The 14,130-nt window shown below is 33.8% G+C and overlaps 1 protein-coding gene across 1 annotated transcript; it reads left to right on the plus strand.

The window, feature by feature from the left end:
• The first annotated feature begins 379 nt into the window (after window positions 1-379).
• On the plus strand, window positions 380-6,544 carry LOC136808868 (uncharacterized). Its single transcript, XM_067065427.1, has 6 exons — window positions 380-468; window positions 2,109-2,232; window positions 2,986-3,137; window positions 4,092-4,352; window positions 5,098-5,254; window positions 6,424-6,544. Exons 2-6 carry the CDS (start codon window positions 2,172-2,174, stop codon window positions 6,450-6,452), a joined length of 660 nt encoding a protein of 219 aa, XP_066921528.1. The 5' UTR covers window positions 380-468; window positions 2,109-2,171; the 3' UTR covers window positions 6,453-6,544.
• The last annotated feature ends 7,586 nt before the right edge of the window (window positions 6,545-14,130 follow it).

A 14,130-nucleotide genomic window follows, 5' to 3' on the forward strand; every position in this document is an offset into this window, starting at 1 on the left:
ACAGAGAAAGAAACTGGGTTCAAAATGCTATAGAAATTCAACAAATATTTTCGGCCTATAATGCTCTTAATTTAATTCTAAGGGACCTCGGTCATGAAAATTTTCTTGAAATAAGACTTATTGAAGATCGGACCCATAGAAAGATTATTGTACAAATTTTGACAGTGTTTTATCGCAAAGGTTTTATTGCAACTCGGATGAGAGGATTGTTCCTCTTAGAAAATAAATATCAAATCCTCTTATCTCTCACCTAGGTTTTTTCGTACCATTTTCTTTTTTCTTCTAAAAAAGCTACTTTTCGACACATTACCCTTTGGAGGTGATTCTTATCTCTGATAAACTTCAACAAATTTTTTCTTCTTCTTCTTCGTCTTCATTATTTGTAACAAGTTAGGGATGAAGTGAAGAAAAGAAAAACTTTTTCAAAAAAAACACTAATGAAGGAAGGGAAGAAGGTTGAACAAAAAGGTAAGCGGCTTAAAATAATTTCATGCAATAATTACGTTTTCAAGTGTATTGGTCGTATTGGCCATCTCAAAAATATTGACACGGATTTGGAGCAAGATCAGTCAGAAACAGGAAAAGAAAAACATTTTTTTGCTTATATCAGCACAATATAACAATAGGCAGACATTGTCCTAATATGAAACGTGTGTCTGATATGAAACGGGAACACTTACGTAAAAGAAAACCCTTTAAAAGAAAATAATTTATTATTGTCCATCCCAAAAATATTTAATTTGAGCGTTTATAGTTATTTCATCATCTCGGTTATACCACGTTTTTTAATAAGAACATCAAAAATTTTCAAAGCCTAGGGATGTGCTTAACCTTTTGGGTTTTAAGCCTAAAAACATTCTTAAGATTTTCTTATTTTCTCCATGTTGTGACCATTTTTAGCCATTTTCCTAAAAAAATAAGCCTTAAAATGTTCTTAACTTGTTCTTAGCAATTTGGCCATCGAAGCCTTATGTTCTTATATAGTTTGTTCTTATAATAAAAACGTTTAAACCGAAAAAAGTTGTTGAATTTTCAGAAATTTTCGAGGAAATTTGCATCGGTTCAGGTTAGCATCAACAATGCTTTGAGAGAAAGAGAATTTGGGTGGATTTGAAAATAACTTTCAAAAGACAGACCATAGATGAGTGAAGGAGAGGTTAATCTTTACAGAACTGAGACACCTGTCTCAATTACCCGTCGGAACTTTTTAGCGAATGTTGAGGCCTTTGGTACCCTCGATATTTAGAATCATAACATTGGTCAGGACAATCTCATACCCAAAGCCACACGCGTGTTTTCGATAGGTCAAATCAAGAAGCATATTGCTTAATCAAGATATCATAGAGATGCGGTAGGTTTTTAGCCCATAGGCCATTTCATAGTCGCAAAGCATAATGGGTAATCAGGGCCATTGTGCTATTGGTCAAATGTTTTGAAAAATGTTGAAGATTTTTGCGTCTAACCAACGGGAAACCGTTATCGGGGCGCTATCATTTCTGATTACCCATGATCCATTTCGACTGTGAAATGGCCTTTCCCTATACATGAAAATAATAGAGATAAAAAGGTGGAGGTAATTTAAAGCCGCCATTTTGTGATTTCAAGACCTATATTCTTTTTAAGCTGGATTTCACTTAATCGATATAACACGAGTTATAAATAACTTTGTATAAAAAAACAAGCTTTAAAAAGTAAAGAGAAGGCTATCACTGACAATTTTTCCGCTGGTGCTGCGGGACAGGCGCTGATGTAGAAAGGGTATGCATATACCAGTGACATCCGTACTTATTGAAACTTTGAAAATCCCTCGTAGACTCGAAACTTTTACACTACGAAAATAGAAAATTTTACAACAACATCTCAGTTAGTGCAGTAATCAAAAGCTAATAAGTGACGGTCTTTCCAAGACAAATTAAATTTCTCCCTTTTCTTTCTTTTCCCTAAAAACACGTTTCCTTATTTTCAAGGTCAAACACATTCTAATCTGAAAAATTTAAAATCTGTCCTTTTTTTTCTCATTTCACTGATTTTAAAGTAAGACCTTTTCCCTCTTGTGAAAAAGACAGTTTTCTTAATTTTTGTTAAATCCCATCTTTTTCATTTTTCAGTAATTTAGTCATAAAGCAACAGAACATTTTTAGAAGAAGAAAAAGAATAAAGGGAAGAACAAGATGATGAAGATGGTACATCAGAGAAGACGAAAAATAGAATATCACTATCCACCTTGGTACCGTAAGTAAAAGACGCTTACCTTAAGAGAAGAAATTTTGGCGAACGACCCATTTTTGTTCAATATTTTAGCTTAAAAAAGAGGAAAAGGGGTTTTTTAGGAGAAATAAAGACTAAATTGAAGAAAAAAAAATTCAATTTGGCGAGAATTAATTTTGGCAAATTACCTATAAATTTAAATTTCTTTCCGCCAAAATTTCTTCCCCCAAGGTAATAAGATATTGGGTAGTGAAAATTTCGAATAGATCAAGGTTGGCAACAAATAAAGAGACAAAAATTTACAACAGAGTTAATCTACACTATCATACCGGGTGATCCAGACCAGAAAAAAGTATAAGGGTTTGATGGCTAACTGTGCCCAAAATAATGTGAACTTTTAATGAATTCTTTTGTCATTGTAAAGAGGAAAAAGAAACTTGAAATTTGGCATATAGTTTTTTAAAATTGGTACAGTGGTTCTCAAGTCGAAGTTGAAGTCGAAATTCACTTTTAGAAAAGTCCAAAAACACGACAAAAAAGGGGTATCTTGAGAACCTCTGAATCAAATTTGAAAAGTTACATACCAAATTTTAAGTTTGCCTTTCCTCTTTACATTGACAAAACATAGTTAGCCATCAAACCCTTATACTTTTTTTCTGGGTCACCTGGTATAAGTTATAGTTCTTAGGATTTTTATGGGAAAGTAAAATGTAAAACGTTTGAGCACATTGAGTTACAGAATGTTAACTGTAAATTTAACCTTTTCTTTTCAACTAGTGACGTCATCATTGTTATCATCACCTCGTTCACCTCGTTCACCCAGGGCACCCATGATGGCGGACACATCAACAGATAGTAGTCAAAGCGACAGCAAAGATCCATTCGATTCATTATCTTTTTTACAGTCACTCGATTTAGAGGAGGACCTGGTGAGCCTTTCGATTTCAGAGTTTGCAATTTAAATCAGACTATCCCACTCAATACAATCGATAACTTCTTCCAATCGATGACCAATCGATAACCAATCAATTGATTCTGATAATCGATAGGTAATTGAGTCTACTTTAAAATCTTTAGCATCGTTTGATTATTGATTGTTTTTACATCAATCGTGATCAATCAATCATCTTAGAGCCAATCGATGAATGATTAATCAATCGATAGGCAATCGAGACTCCTTTGAAATCCTGATTATCGATTGTCTATCAATTATACTGGAATCAAAGGATATCTGATCCATTGATTGGTTATCCATTGGTCATTGATTGGAAAAAGTAATCGATTGTATCGATTGAGGAGAGTCTGGATTACAAATGATCTGTCAGTGAAATTACTAATGCCGATAACTTTTGATCATGATAGTTTGAATCAAACAACAATTTTGCGTTCAGTGAAAAAAAAAGGAAAAATCAAGTCTTTTTGCTGCATTTAACGAAAATGAAGATGAAAATGAAGTGAGCGAAGTTTGAGAGAAGTTTGCTGCATTTGTAATGTTTGGAGTCAATCAAAAAAATCACAAAAAAGTTTTCGATAGCGGGGGCTATGGATGCCAAAAAATCGTTTTAATTTAAGGCTTGGGGGCAGTTTTTTCGCGTTGGTGCAATGCAACATGCTCCATTCCACCAACCTGAAACGTTTTCTCGTGTCTCTCCCCCGTTTTTCTTCTAATAACATTTGTGCTTCTCTCACTTTTGTCCTAGGGACAAAATTAGCGTGTCTTTTGGGTATTTCCCTCGCTTTTTGTCCCATGAAACAAAAATAGAAATCATCAGACACTTTTTTTCTTGTGTTGGTTGGATGAAGCATGTTACATTGCACCAACGCGAAAAAAACTTCTCATGTCCCCAAGCCTTTATTCTCACCATTCTTTTCTCTCACTACAGTCAAAACTCTTTGAGCGTGACGAATTAGATGGGTTTAAAGAAGCTTTTAAAAATTTCGACAAAGACGGCGATGGTTGCATACAAACCAAAGAGCTCCGTGCAGCGTTACAAAACCTTGGACAAAACCCAACCGATCTTGAACTTCAAAATATTTTCAATGAAATGGATATTGACCGGAATGGGACAATTGATTTTGCAGAATTTGTGAAAATGTTGATCAAAACAATTAAACAAGATTTTAGCCAAGAAGATTTAAAAGTGGTAAGGTTTTATAAGCCTACTCTAAGGTCCCGAATAAAAGCCCCTCCCTCGCCCCGCTAAATAATTCTCTAAACTTTTCGACTCCCCCCCCCGATTTTTTGAAAATATTTTATTTTCTAGCTAGAATAAGCCGAATTGCTCTAAATAGCCTGGTTTTAGCTTATAATTAACTTATCTAAAGGGTTTTCGGAGGTAAAATTTCGAGTCTCCCTACTATTCGGGATCTTAGAGTATTTTATAGGATTCGTGCATCTGTTATAAACGATTTGATACGCTCCCTTATTCGATGAAAATCCAATTCCCCTTGAAAATCGAATTAGAGAGCGTCAAATGTAGTTTCCAAGATCTAAAGACATTGTTTTGGGGTTTACTTTTTCAATTTTTTGTAAACTATACATTGCCTTGTTTTTATTTCTTATTTCGAATTTGCTAGAATTTAGGCTCTGTTATCCTCCACAAGAAAATTTTCTTATAGAATTCTATATAAGAAATATATCTATAGAGGTCTGCGAATCAGACAGTCAACTCTCAGTTTCGAAACCTTCCATAATTCGAAACTTTCTGTATTACGAGCTAAAACATTGGTCCCCTTAGCTGGAAAGTAGTGTAAAACACTCTCAATAATTCGAATCTTTCTCCAATTCGAAAATAAGTTTTTATCCTTGAAGTTTGAATTAGAGAATGGCGAGCTGTAACAAAATCTGAGTCGCAGAAGTATCAGAAAAATACTTTTCATCTCTTAAAGGCATTCGACGTGTTTGATACTGAAGGTTACGGATACATCGATTCTGAGGAGATCAAAGACTTGCTTGGTGATGTCGATCAAACTCTCACGGTAGCCGAGCAAGAAGAAATTATGTCGAAAGCTGGTAAAGTTGACAGCGGTAGAATGAGTTTCGCTCGTAAGTGACTATATAGTATACCTTAGAAATTCTTAAAATTTTACTCAGCCCTAATTTTAGTCACCTCGTCAAAATTTAGTCACTAAGGGCCGACTAAAAAATAATGAATAATAGTGGACAAAATAATGAATTGTAGTGGACGTAATGATGTGGTGTTCAAAAAAGTTGGCTAAGGAAAGCTTCATTATAAACTTTTAATTTGGGCCAAATTTTTAGTCGGCCCAAATTTTAGTCGGCCCTAATTGTTATTCGGCCCTAATTTTAGTCACCTCGTCAAAATTTAGTCACTTAGGACCGACTAAGTTTTGGCCGATAAGCTACTTTTAGCCCTACCTTTGGTGAATTCAAATACATTCTTCGTTTAAAAAAATGTAAAAAATAAACAGCTGAAAATAAATTGAGAACAAGGCTGACGTTGACACTTTTCAGGCTTTGAATGGAAGTGCCACTGGTTAGAGCACTTTTTGAAAATATCTGACAGGATCCCAACTTTCTAAGATGTTTATCTCACAGGGTCAACTTTTTGTTATTTTGGACTTTTTTCAGGCTGGAAATTAGAAAATTCTATTTTTCGTCTACTTTAAGTCAGTTTTACCACTTTTCTGGACGTGTAAATGGGAAACTTTTTTTTTTTTTTTGTCCCATATTTACCAAACATTCATATCTGACAGCGACCCCTTTTCACTGTGAGAATGAAATATTAAGGGCAGAAAACTTTCGCGAGTGTTTTTGTCCTTTTTCGCTAAAGTTTCTGCCAAGTAAGAAATTACACGAGAAATTCAGTTTTCAGTTTTTGTGCATTTTCATCGCTTTTTTGCCTGCAAAATGAAATAACATTCTAAAATTCGCGAAAGTTATATCCGCTGAATTCGTTCAAAAAGTAAAATTTGTGAAAGTTAAATTCGCGAAATTTCGCAATTTTGCAGCCTCGTGAAAGTTTCTGTCCGCGAAAGTTTCTGATTTAAGCCCATTCGCCCATCATAATGAAGTAGGTTAAGCGTTAAAAGAATATAATAAGAACATCAAACGGTGGAATTTTGAAAAAAAGTTAACAGAGGCAAGCCTAAGCCAAATCTACTGAGTAAAATATGATGATTCGCTAGTGTTGGGATTTGGAAAAACACAATGAATTCATTCTTATGACTATACTTTTACATTTTCATTTTCAGAATTTTCGAAGCTATTGACTTGGAGTTGAAACTAAGTGTTTGATAAAGTAGGGTTTGTTATAATACGATACTAAAGGAGATCCAAACGAAAAGCGAGTTGAGATCAAGTTAACCAAAACTCGACACTGAATGCAAACGATCAATGCTCTGGACATCTTTGGTCCGCACTGATTCAATACATGACTTTGTGGAACTATTACATGGTACTTGTAATTTGGAACTTGAGTAATCATCCATCAACCGTTAGCGTTGCGATTGGCTTTTAAGGGGTTTGGTAATGACTTAAATGAATTACGTCAACATTCTTTGTCTGTAAGGATGTCAATGCAACGACTTCAAGCATTTTGACGTCATTCTTTCCTGGCTAACTCGAATCCAGTTCCCTCATCTCTTTAAAGATTACCGAGTTTATGTATATGTTTTTTTTTCTAAGACGGAGACGGTAAGATTCTAATTCGAATAGATACTGACCAACTGAGGAAGACGGTAAATCAGCACTTTTACCGTCCTCGATTTTGCGGGTTTTTCCAAATCGCTTCAGTTACCTTACCGTCCTCAAAAATGCAAATACATAAACTCGATATTGATATGTGTATGGAGGAAGAAAATGAATGGTTAGTCATGGAATTTAACCCTTGTTATATCTTCTGGTATTACGTCACTTTTACAACAGTAGATTGGTTGAAAGCGGTTTTTTTTTGGATAAAAAGTAAAATTATGCAGTTTCATGAAGTTACTTACAGTGGTTCATATTATGAATTGGTAGTAAGCTTCTAATAATGGGCTTTTCCAGAAAAATTTTTACCCCCACTGTTGAGGATATCGATTTTTCAAAATATCGAACCCCCTGGATATCCTACTTTATTAGTAAAGACCCCCTGGATATCAACTCTTAAAAATATGCTTAACTCCCTGGATATCCTCTCTTAAAAAGATGCTTACCCCTGGATATCGTATTTTTACTTGAAAAGACACTTTACCCCCTGGATATCCACTCCCTTGTAGATATTTAACCCCCTGGATATCTACTTTTGAACAAAAATCGTTAACCCCCTGGATATCCGATATCCTCAACAGAGTGCACGGACTATTTCTTGAAAAGCCCAATCTAAGCCACCGATAACCTGTTGAAAAATTGATTTAGCATAATCTATTTACTTTTTCTCGTTCAAAATTTGAATTGACAGGAATGTGTTCATTTAGGATCGGCTGGTAAGGATCAATTTTTTCAGCTCTATGGAAATATCTTAAAAACTGTTTCACTAACTCACTAAATTTTTCGCTTTTTGGACATTCCCACGATTTTTCAGGGTGAGATTTTTGAAAGAAAAAAAGCGATTCTAAATTGTTATGTTGCCAGTAGTACCCAGTCTTAACGGTTTGGTCATAAGCTGAAAATTCTAGGATCAAATTACATCTACGATGAAAAATCCATTCGAAAAATCGAAAATAATCCAATGTGTAATCACACGGTTATTAATACTTTTTTTATTTTTTTGTAGATTTTTCACAATCAAGTTTTTTGTAACTCGACTGCATGTTTCTCTGCATTTATTTGTATATACTGGTAGAAATAAAACGTTTTCACCTTAAAAGTTTACGCCTCCCTCAGAAAAGTTTTGTCTTAACATTTCTAAATTTGTTGTTGTTATTATTTCTTGAGTGGACTTTCTTGGGGGGGGGACGTACGAGGTTTGCGATTTCCGAAATACCGAGATTCCATAAAAAAGTACTTGCAATTCAGATACCAATTTTATTGGGTATTTTTCCTCGTTTTGACTATGAATTCCGAAAAAAGGGGGATAAAAACTTTATAATACCAAAATTCCGAAGCAAAAATTCATGGATTTCCCATACCGAAACAATTCTAGCATTCCAAAATACCGAAGGAAATTTGACCGATTTCCGAAATTCCGAAGAAAAAAGGGTCGATTTCTGTAATGCCAAAATACCGTAGACTTCCCCCTTTCTTCGGCCAATCAATCGCGAGAACAATTCCTCCAGAAATAAACAAAAAGCAAAAGAGATAGTTTTGTTTTGAATTTGTTTCGTTAATATCGTGCCCAGTCTTCGTCAATTGAAATTTTAGACAGTACGGTACTTTGTTTTCCAAGAGGTTGACGAGTGTGTGGCAGAGTGCTCAACTGTACATGTACAACTTACATACATTATGTTATGATAAATTATGAAAATATTTTCAATTAAAAAACAATCGCCCAAGAAAATTGCCCTAAAGTAGAAGTAGACAGCTCACGTATGTTGAAAGTTGGTGGCCTTCAGCTTCCTGATGCCGAATGCATTTTGTAATGAGCCACGGACTGAATATTCCCTTCACTTCTTTTAGTTCTTTATATAGAGAGAGTTAGGAGGCAGTTAGGTCCTCACATTTACTGTTACTTGCATACACGTACATACTTACATACATAAATTTTGGTGATTCCAGCGAGTTTTGTAAAACGTTATTTTGCCTTAAAAATAATTACAGTATAAGGATAATACGCTTAAATCGGAAATTTCCCATTGTGTTTTCCCCTTTTTCCAATATTCTTTCTGAAAACTTTTCAAGAGCGCTTTGAAATTTGAGAACTCATTCTCTTTCGATTGCAAGCCACGAATGCTGACCTAGTCCTAACAAAAAAACCCTTGATTGTGGTAGATCTTAGCAAGGCAAGATCTTCTTTCCTTGTCACTAGATTGCAAAAATGGCGATTTCGATTCGATCTGCTTAGAAAATAAATCTACCATTTTTTACCTTTTTCGAAAAATTAGCTTGGTCAAAATACAAAAAATGCTTCAGATAATTTTCATGAAACATTGAAATTAATAGTCTATTTCATAGGATTAAGGCTTGGGGACACAAGAAGTTTTTTATCGCGTTGGTGCAATGCCACGTGCTCTATCCCACCAACACAATAAAAGTGCGTGTCCCATGGTTTCTTTTTTTGTTTCGTGGGACAAAAAGTGAGGGAAATACCCAAAAGACACGCTGATTTTGTCCCTCGCACAAAAGTGAGAGAAGCACAAATGTTATTAAAAGATAAATGGGGTGGAGACACGAGAAAACGTTTCAGGTCATGTTGCATTCCCAAGCCTTTAATAACATTAGTGTGTCTCACTTTTGTGAATTTGGGATACTTTTTAAAGGTCATAGACGCTTTTAAAACTGATTCAGACACAAAACAATATTTCGTCTTTGGGGTGTTGCTATATAACATATTTGAATTTTTCTAGAAAACTCTTTTATTTTCCATGTCTCTATATTCTTTAGATACACATTTTGTAATTGCAGATTGATCACCTCTGTGTCATTAAGTTTGACAAATTTACGCTCCAACTATATAGTTTCACTGCATAACAAGGGTCTCGCACAATATTGTTCAAAATAGTTTTAATGCGGAACGCACTTAAAATAAACTTGAAATTCACTTTCTTTAAAATCAAGGAAAATGGTTAACTTTATTTTTGAAGACAATCATTCTTGACAATCCCAGTAATAGTAGAATCAATCGAAATAATTTCCAAAATAATCAAGATCAACAAAATTACTAAAGATTTTCACTAGTCCATAAAAATTCATATTGAAATTCCAATGGGGATAGAAATTCTATTGTTCTAAGGTTAAAAATCCAGTGGGGATGATTTTTGGAGTGCAGTTTTCATACATTGAATTTCACCACTGGGGAGGAAATCAAAGTCAATTTTCCAGAGGGGCTGGAGTCCCAACGGGTCTGTGACACAGGGGTGTTCTATTGTAAGGATGTAAAAATTGAAAAAAACGAAGAACTTTGGGTACAATTTTGAAAAACCTGACCTTTTTTGCCTCAAAATTAACCAAGAAAATGTACCATAAGGGTCGATTGATTCTTCAACAAAATTTACTCAAATTAGACTGGGATTCAAAGGGAAAAACACAACAAAAATATTTTCAGATTAACTTTTACTTTGGAGTTCTTCTATAAAAGACACTAAAATCAAATCTGATGAACTATTCGTCCGTGTGATAACCAAACAAATTTTTTATCAATGCATACAAAAATGAATGTTTGCCAATAAGATTTCTCATAACATAACTAGCCATAACATTCATTTAGGTGCCACCGCAGCAAAACGAACACATAGAGTTGAATTTGCGTTCAAAAGAAATGATCTTAGCCCTACAGTAATATTTGTTAAGAGTGACCTCTTATACATCTGAGACAAAATTCTTTCAAATGCTAACAAATGTGTCAAGGGAGTGATTTACAGTCTACTTAGAGTGACATCCGTGCCTTGTCTTACACGTTTTTATAAGAACAATTTCAAGAATACGAGGCTGAAATTTGGCCAAAACCTAAGAACAAATTAAGAATCTGAACCTCAGATTTCAGAAATTACTGAGAAGTACATGTTTCCATTTTAATTAATATTGACATTTAAGGCTGAAAAACTCAACTAAATTTAAGAGCAGCCCAGTCAGAATCATATGACTAACTGTGTTTTCCTATAAAAAGCGTCATCTTGTCCGCCATCTTTATGTTAATTCATATGTTATTTTACTAATGTACACGTTTAGCAACATATCTGTTCGAATACTTTGAGTAGAGTAATACTTTTAACCTATGAAGAGCGCTTAATAACTACTTGTGGTATAAAAAGGGAATTTCCCAGAAAAGGGAATTTCCTTAGATTCATTTAACCCTCCAGGGATAAGAAAAAGACAAACTGACATTTCAAAATGAGTAATCAGATCAAAATAACTCCGGAAAAGCTTTTTTGATGATGATAAAACAATAGAGAGACCGTAAGATAAGAATGCTACCGTTATGCGGAACTAAAATACTGAAAAACGCGCAAAATTATGAGATGTTTGCCCAACTTCCTTATGCGTGAAGCTATGAATGCCATCCTCAGAAGCTTTAGGCTTCCTCCGGTGACAAAAAGGAAAATGCAATGTTATAAATGTTCTCTCCCAACTCTCGACAAATTATTCGTCCTTGCTTTTTTAAACATCAATTCTTAATTAAGATCTTGCTTCATCGAATGATTTTGCTCAAGATTATTGGTTCATTGAATGATTCTGCGAAAGATTATTAGTTCATTGAGTGATTTTGCGGAAGATCTTGTTTTACCGAATGATTTTGCTGAAGATAATTGGTTCATTGAATGATTCTGCGAAAGATTATTGGTTCATTGAATGATTTTGCTGAAGATTTTGTTTTACCAAATGATTTTGCTGAAGATTATTGGTTCACTGAATGATTCTGCGAAAGATTATTGGTTCATTGAATGATGTTGTTGAAGATTATTGATTCATTGAATGATTCTGCGAAAGATTATTGCTTCATTGAATGATTCTGCAAAAGATAATTGGTTCGTTGAATGATTTTTCACAAGATGTTGGTTCATTGAATGATTTTGGTTAAGATCTTGCCTCATCAAATGATTTTGCTGAAGATTATTACTTCACAGAATGATTCTGCGAAAGATTATTGGTTCATGGAGTGATTTTGGTTAAGATCTTGCTTCATCGAATGATTTTGCTCAAGATTATTAGTCCATTAATAATTTTGCTGAAGATTGTTGATTCATTGAATGATTTTGTTAAAGATTATTGGTTCATTGAATGATTCTGCGAAAGATTACTGGTTCATGGAGTGATTTGGGTTAAGATCTTGCTTCATCGAATGATATTGCTCAAGATTATTGGTTCATTGAATGATTCTGCGAAAGATCTTGTTTTACCGCATGATTTTGCTGAAAATTATTGGTTCATTGAATGATTCTGCAAAAGATTATTGGTTCATTGAATGATTTTGCTGAAGATTATTAGTTCATTGAACAATTTTGCTGAAGATGTTGGTTCATGGAGTGATTTTGCTGAAGATTATTGATTCATAGAATGATTTTGCGGAAGATTATTGGTTCATTGAATGATTCTGCGAAAGATTATCGGTTCATGGAGTGATTTTGGTTAAGATCTTGCTTCATCGAATGATTTGCTCAAGATTATTGGTCCATTAATAATTTTGCTGACGATTGTTGATTCATTGAATGATTTTGCTGAAGATTATTGGTTCATTGAACGATTCTGTGAAAGATTATTGGTTCATTGAACGATTTTGCTGATGATTATTGGTTCATTGAATGATTCTGCGAAAGATTATTGGTTCATTGAATGATTTTGCTGATGATTATTGGCTCATTGAATGATTCTGCGAAAGATTATTGGTTCATTGAACGATTTTGCTGAAGATGTTGGTTCATGGAGTGATTTTGCTGAAGATTATTAATTCATTGAATGATTTTGCTGAAGATTATTGGTTCATTGAACAATTTTGCTGAAGATGTTGACTCATGTGCTGAAGGTTATTAGTTCATTGAATGATTTTGCCGAAGATTACTGATTCATTGAATGATTTTGCTGCAGGTTATTGGCTCATTGAGTGAAAGATTGTTTTTCAAGTTTTTTGTCAGGAATTGTTTCTGGTGAAGAGTTTTTCTTCTGGTTTTATCATTTTATCATTGAAAGATAAGGGAATCGGTTTAGGGTTATTCGTTCTTGTCCTAAATAATGTTCTAAATAATTTATGGTTGTCGGTTTGTAAAAACAAGATATGAACACAGATAAGATAAAGTCAAGCCAATTCGTGACCGATAAAAATATTGGATTCCATCATTTTAAGTTACTTTTTTTTTCCTTTTGACGTAACCATATGTTTTTGAGGGTAAAATTTTTCACTTTTTCCCTGCTCCCCTTTGATCGTATTTATCCTTTTTTTTAGCTTTTCTAACTAATATACATCTTCGATGTGTTTTCTTCTTTTGTTTATTTCTCACTTCGCTTTTCACTGTCGTGGATTGAAAAGAAAGCCTTTTTAGAGGTTGACTAAGACTTTGAACTGTGATTTTTCTTTCATTGCAAACATTGTATCGTTTTGTTTTAAAGTTTATAAATGTGAATTTAAATTTATGGTCCTTTTTTTGAATTCTAAAACATTTTTCTTTAGATATCTGGACAAAATAAAAGTTCGATAGTATTTTTCGGATTTTATTATATGAAAGTGTCAAAGTAGAGGAAGAAAAATCAATTCCTTGTTGGGTTTCTGTAAGTTGCGAAAAAAAGAAGAATATAGAATTCAATTTAATTACAACGATAATTTCACAACTTGTGTAATGATGTTAGGTATACTTTACAAGCTCGCGAAGAAGTGTCTAAGTACTTTGTTTTAACGATAGACTGATAAGAAAAGACAGAAGTCGCAGAAGGAAAAAACTTTCGAAAACCACACTGAAGCTTACGTGATTTGTAGGTGGAGATGTTTTTCTAAATATTAAGCCTAATTAAAATTCAAGGTGTGAATAAGATAAATGATCCGTAGTGAATCAATCATTGACGCGATTATTTCATTATTGATTTGTTTGCAACAATCAAAGGGGAAAAGAAATCTTCTGTTTTTCATTTAGTAAATCAACCTAAGATAAATGAATAATTTTTACTATATAAAATATAAATAATAAATCCAAAACTGTTTTTCAATTGTTATCCATGAGCAAGGTAGAATTAGGAAGAAATCCTAATCAGGAATCCCAATCTTCCTTTTTTTGGGAAATATACTTTAAGGAACATTAATGCATTGCAGCCAATATTGTGGGTGAGTATGCAAGGGGCCTTCAGAAGCTTCAGTGACTTGATTGGTAATTCATTCTCTAAGAAGAATCAAAGCTGTG

This window comes from Clytia hemisphaerica, unplaced genomic scaffold (genome assembly GCF_902728285.1).
Source record: "Clytia hemisphaerica strain Z4C2 unplaced genomic scaffold, Clytia hemisphaerica genome assembly, whole genome shotgun sequence".
In the NCBI taxonomy this organism is placed as follows: Eukaryota; Metazoa; Cnidaria; class Hydrozoa; order Leptothecata; family Clytiidae; genus Clytia; species Clytia hemisphaerica.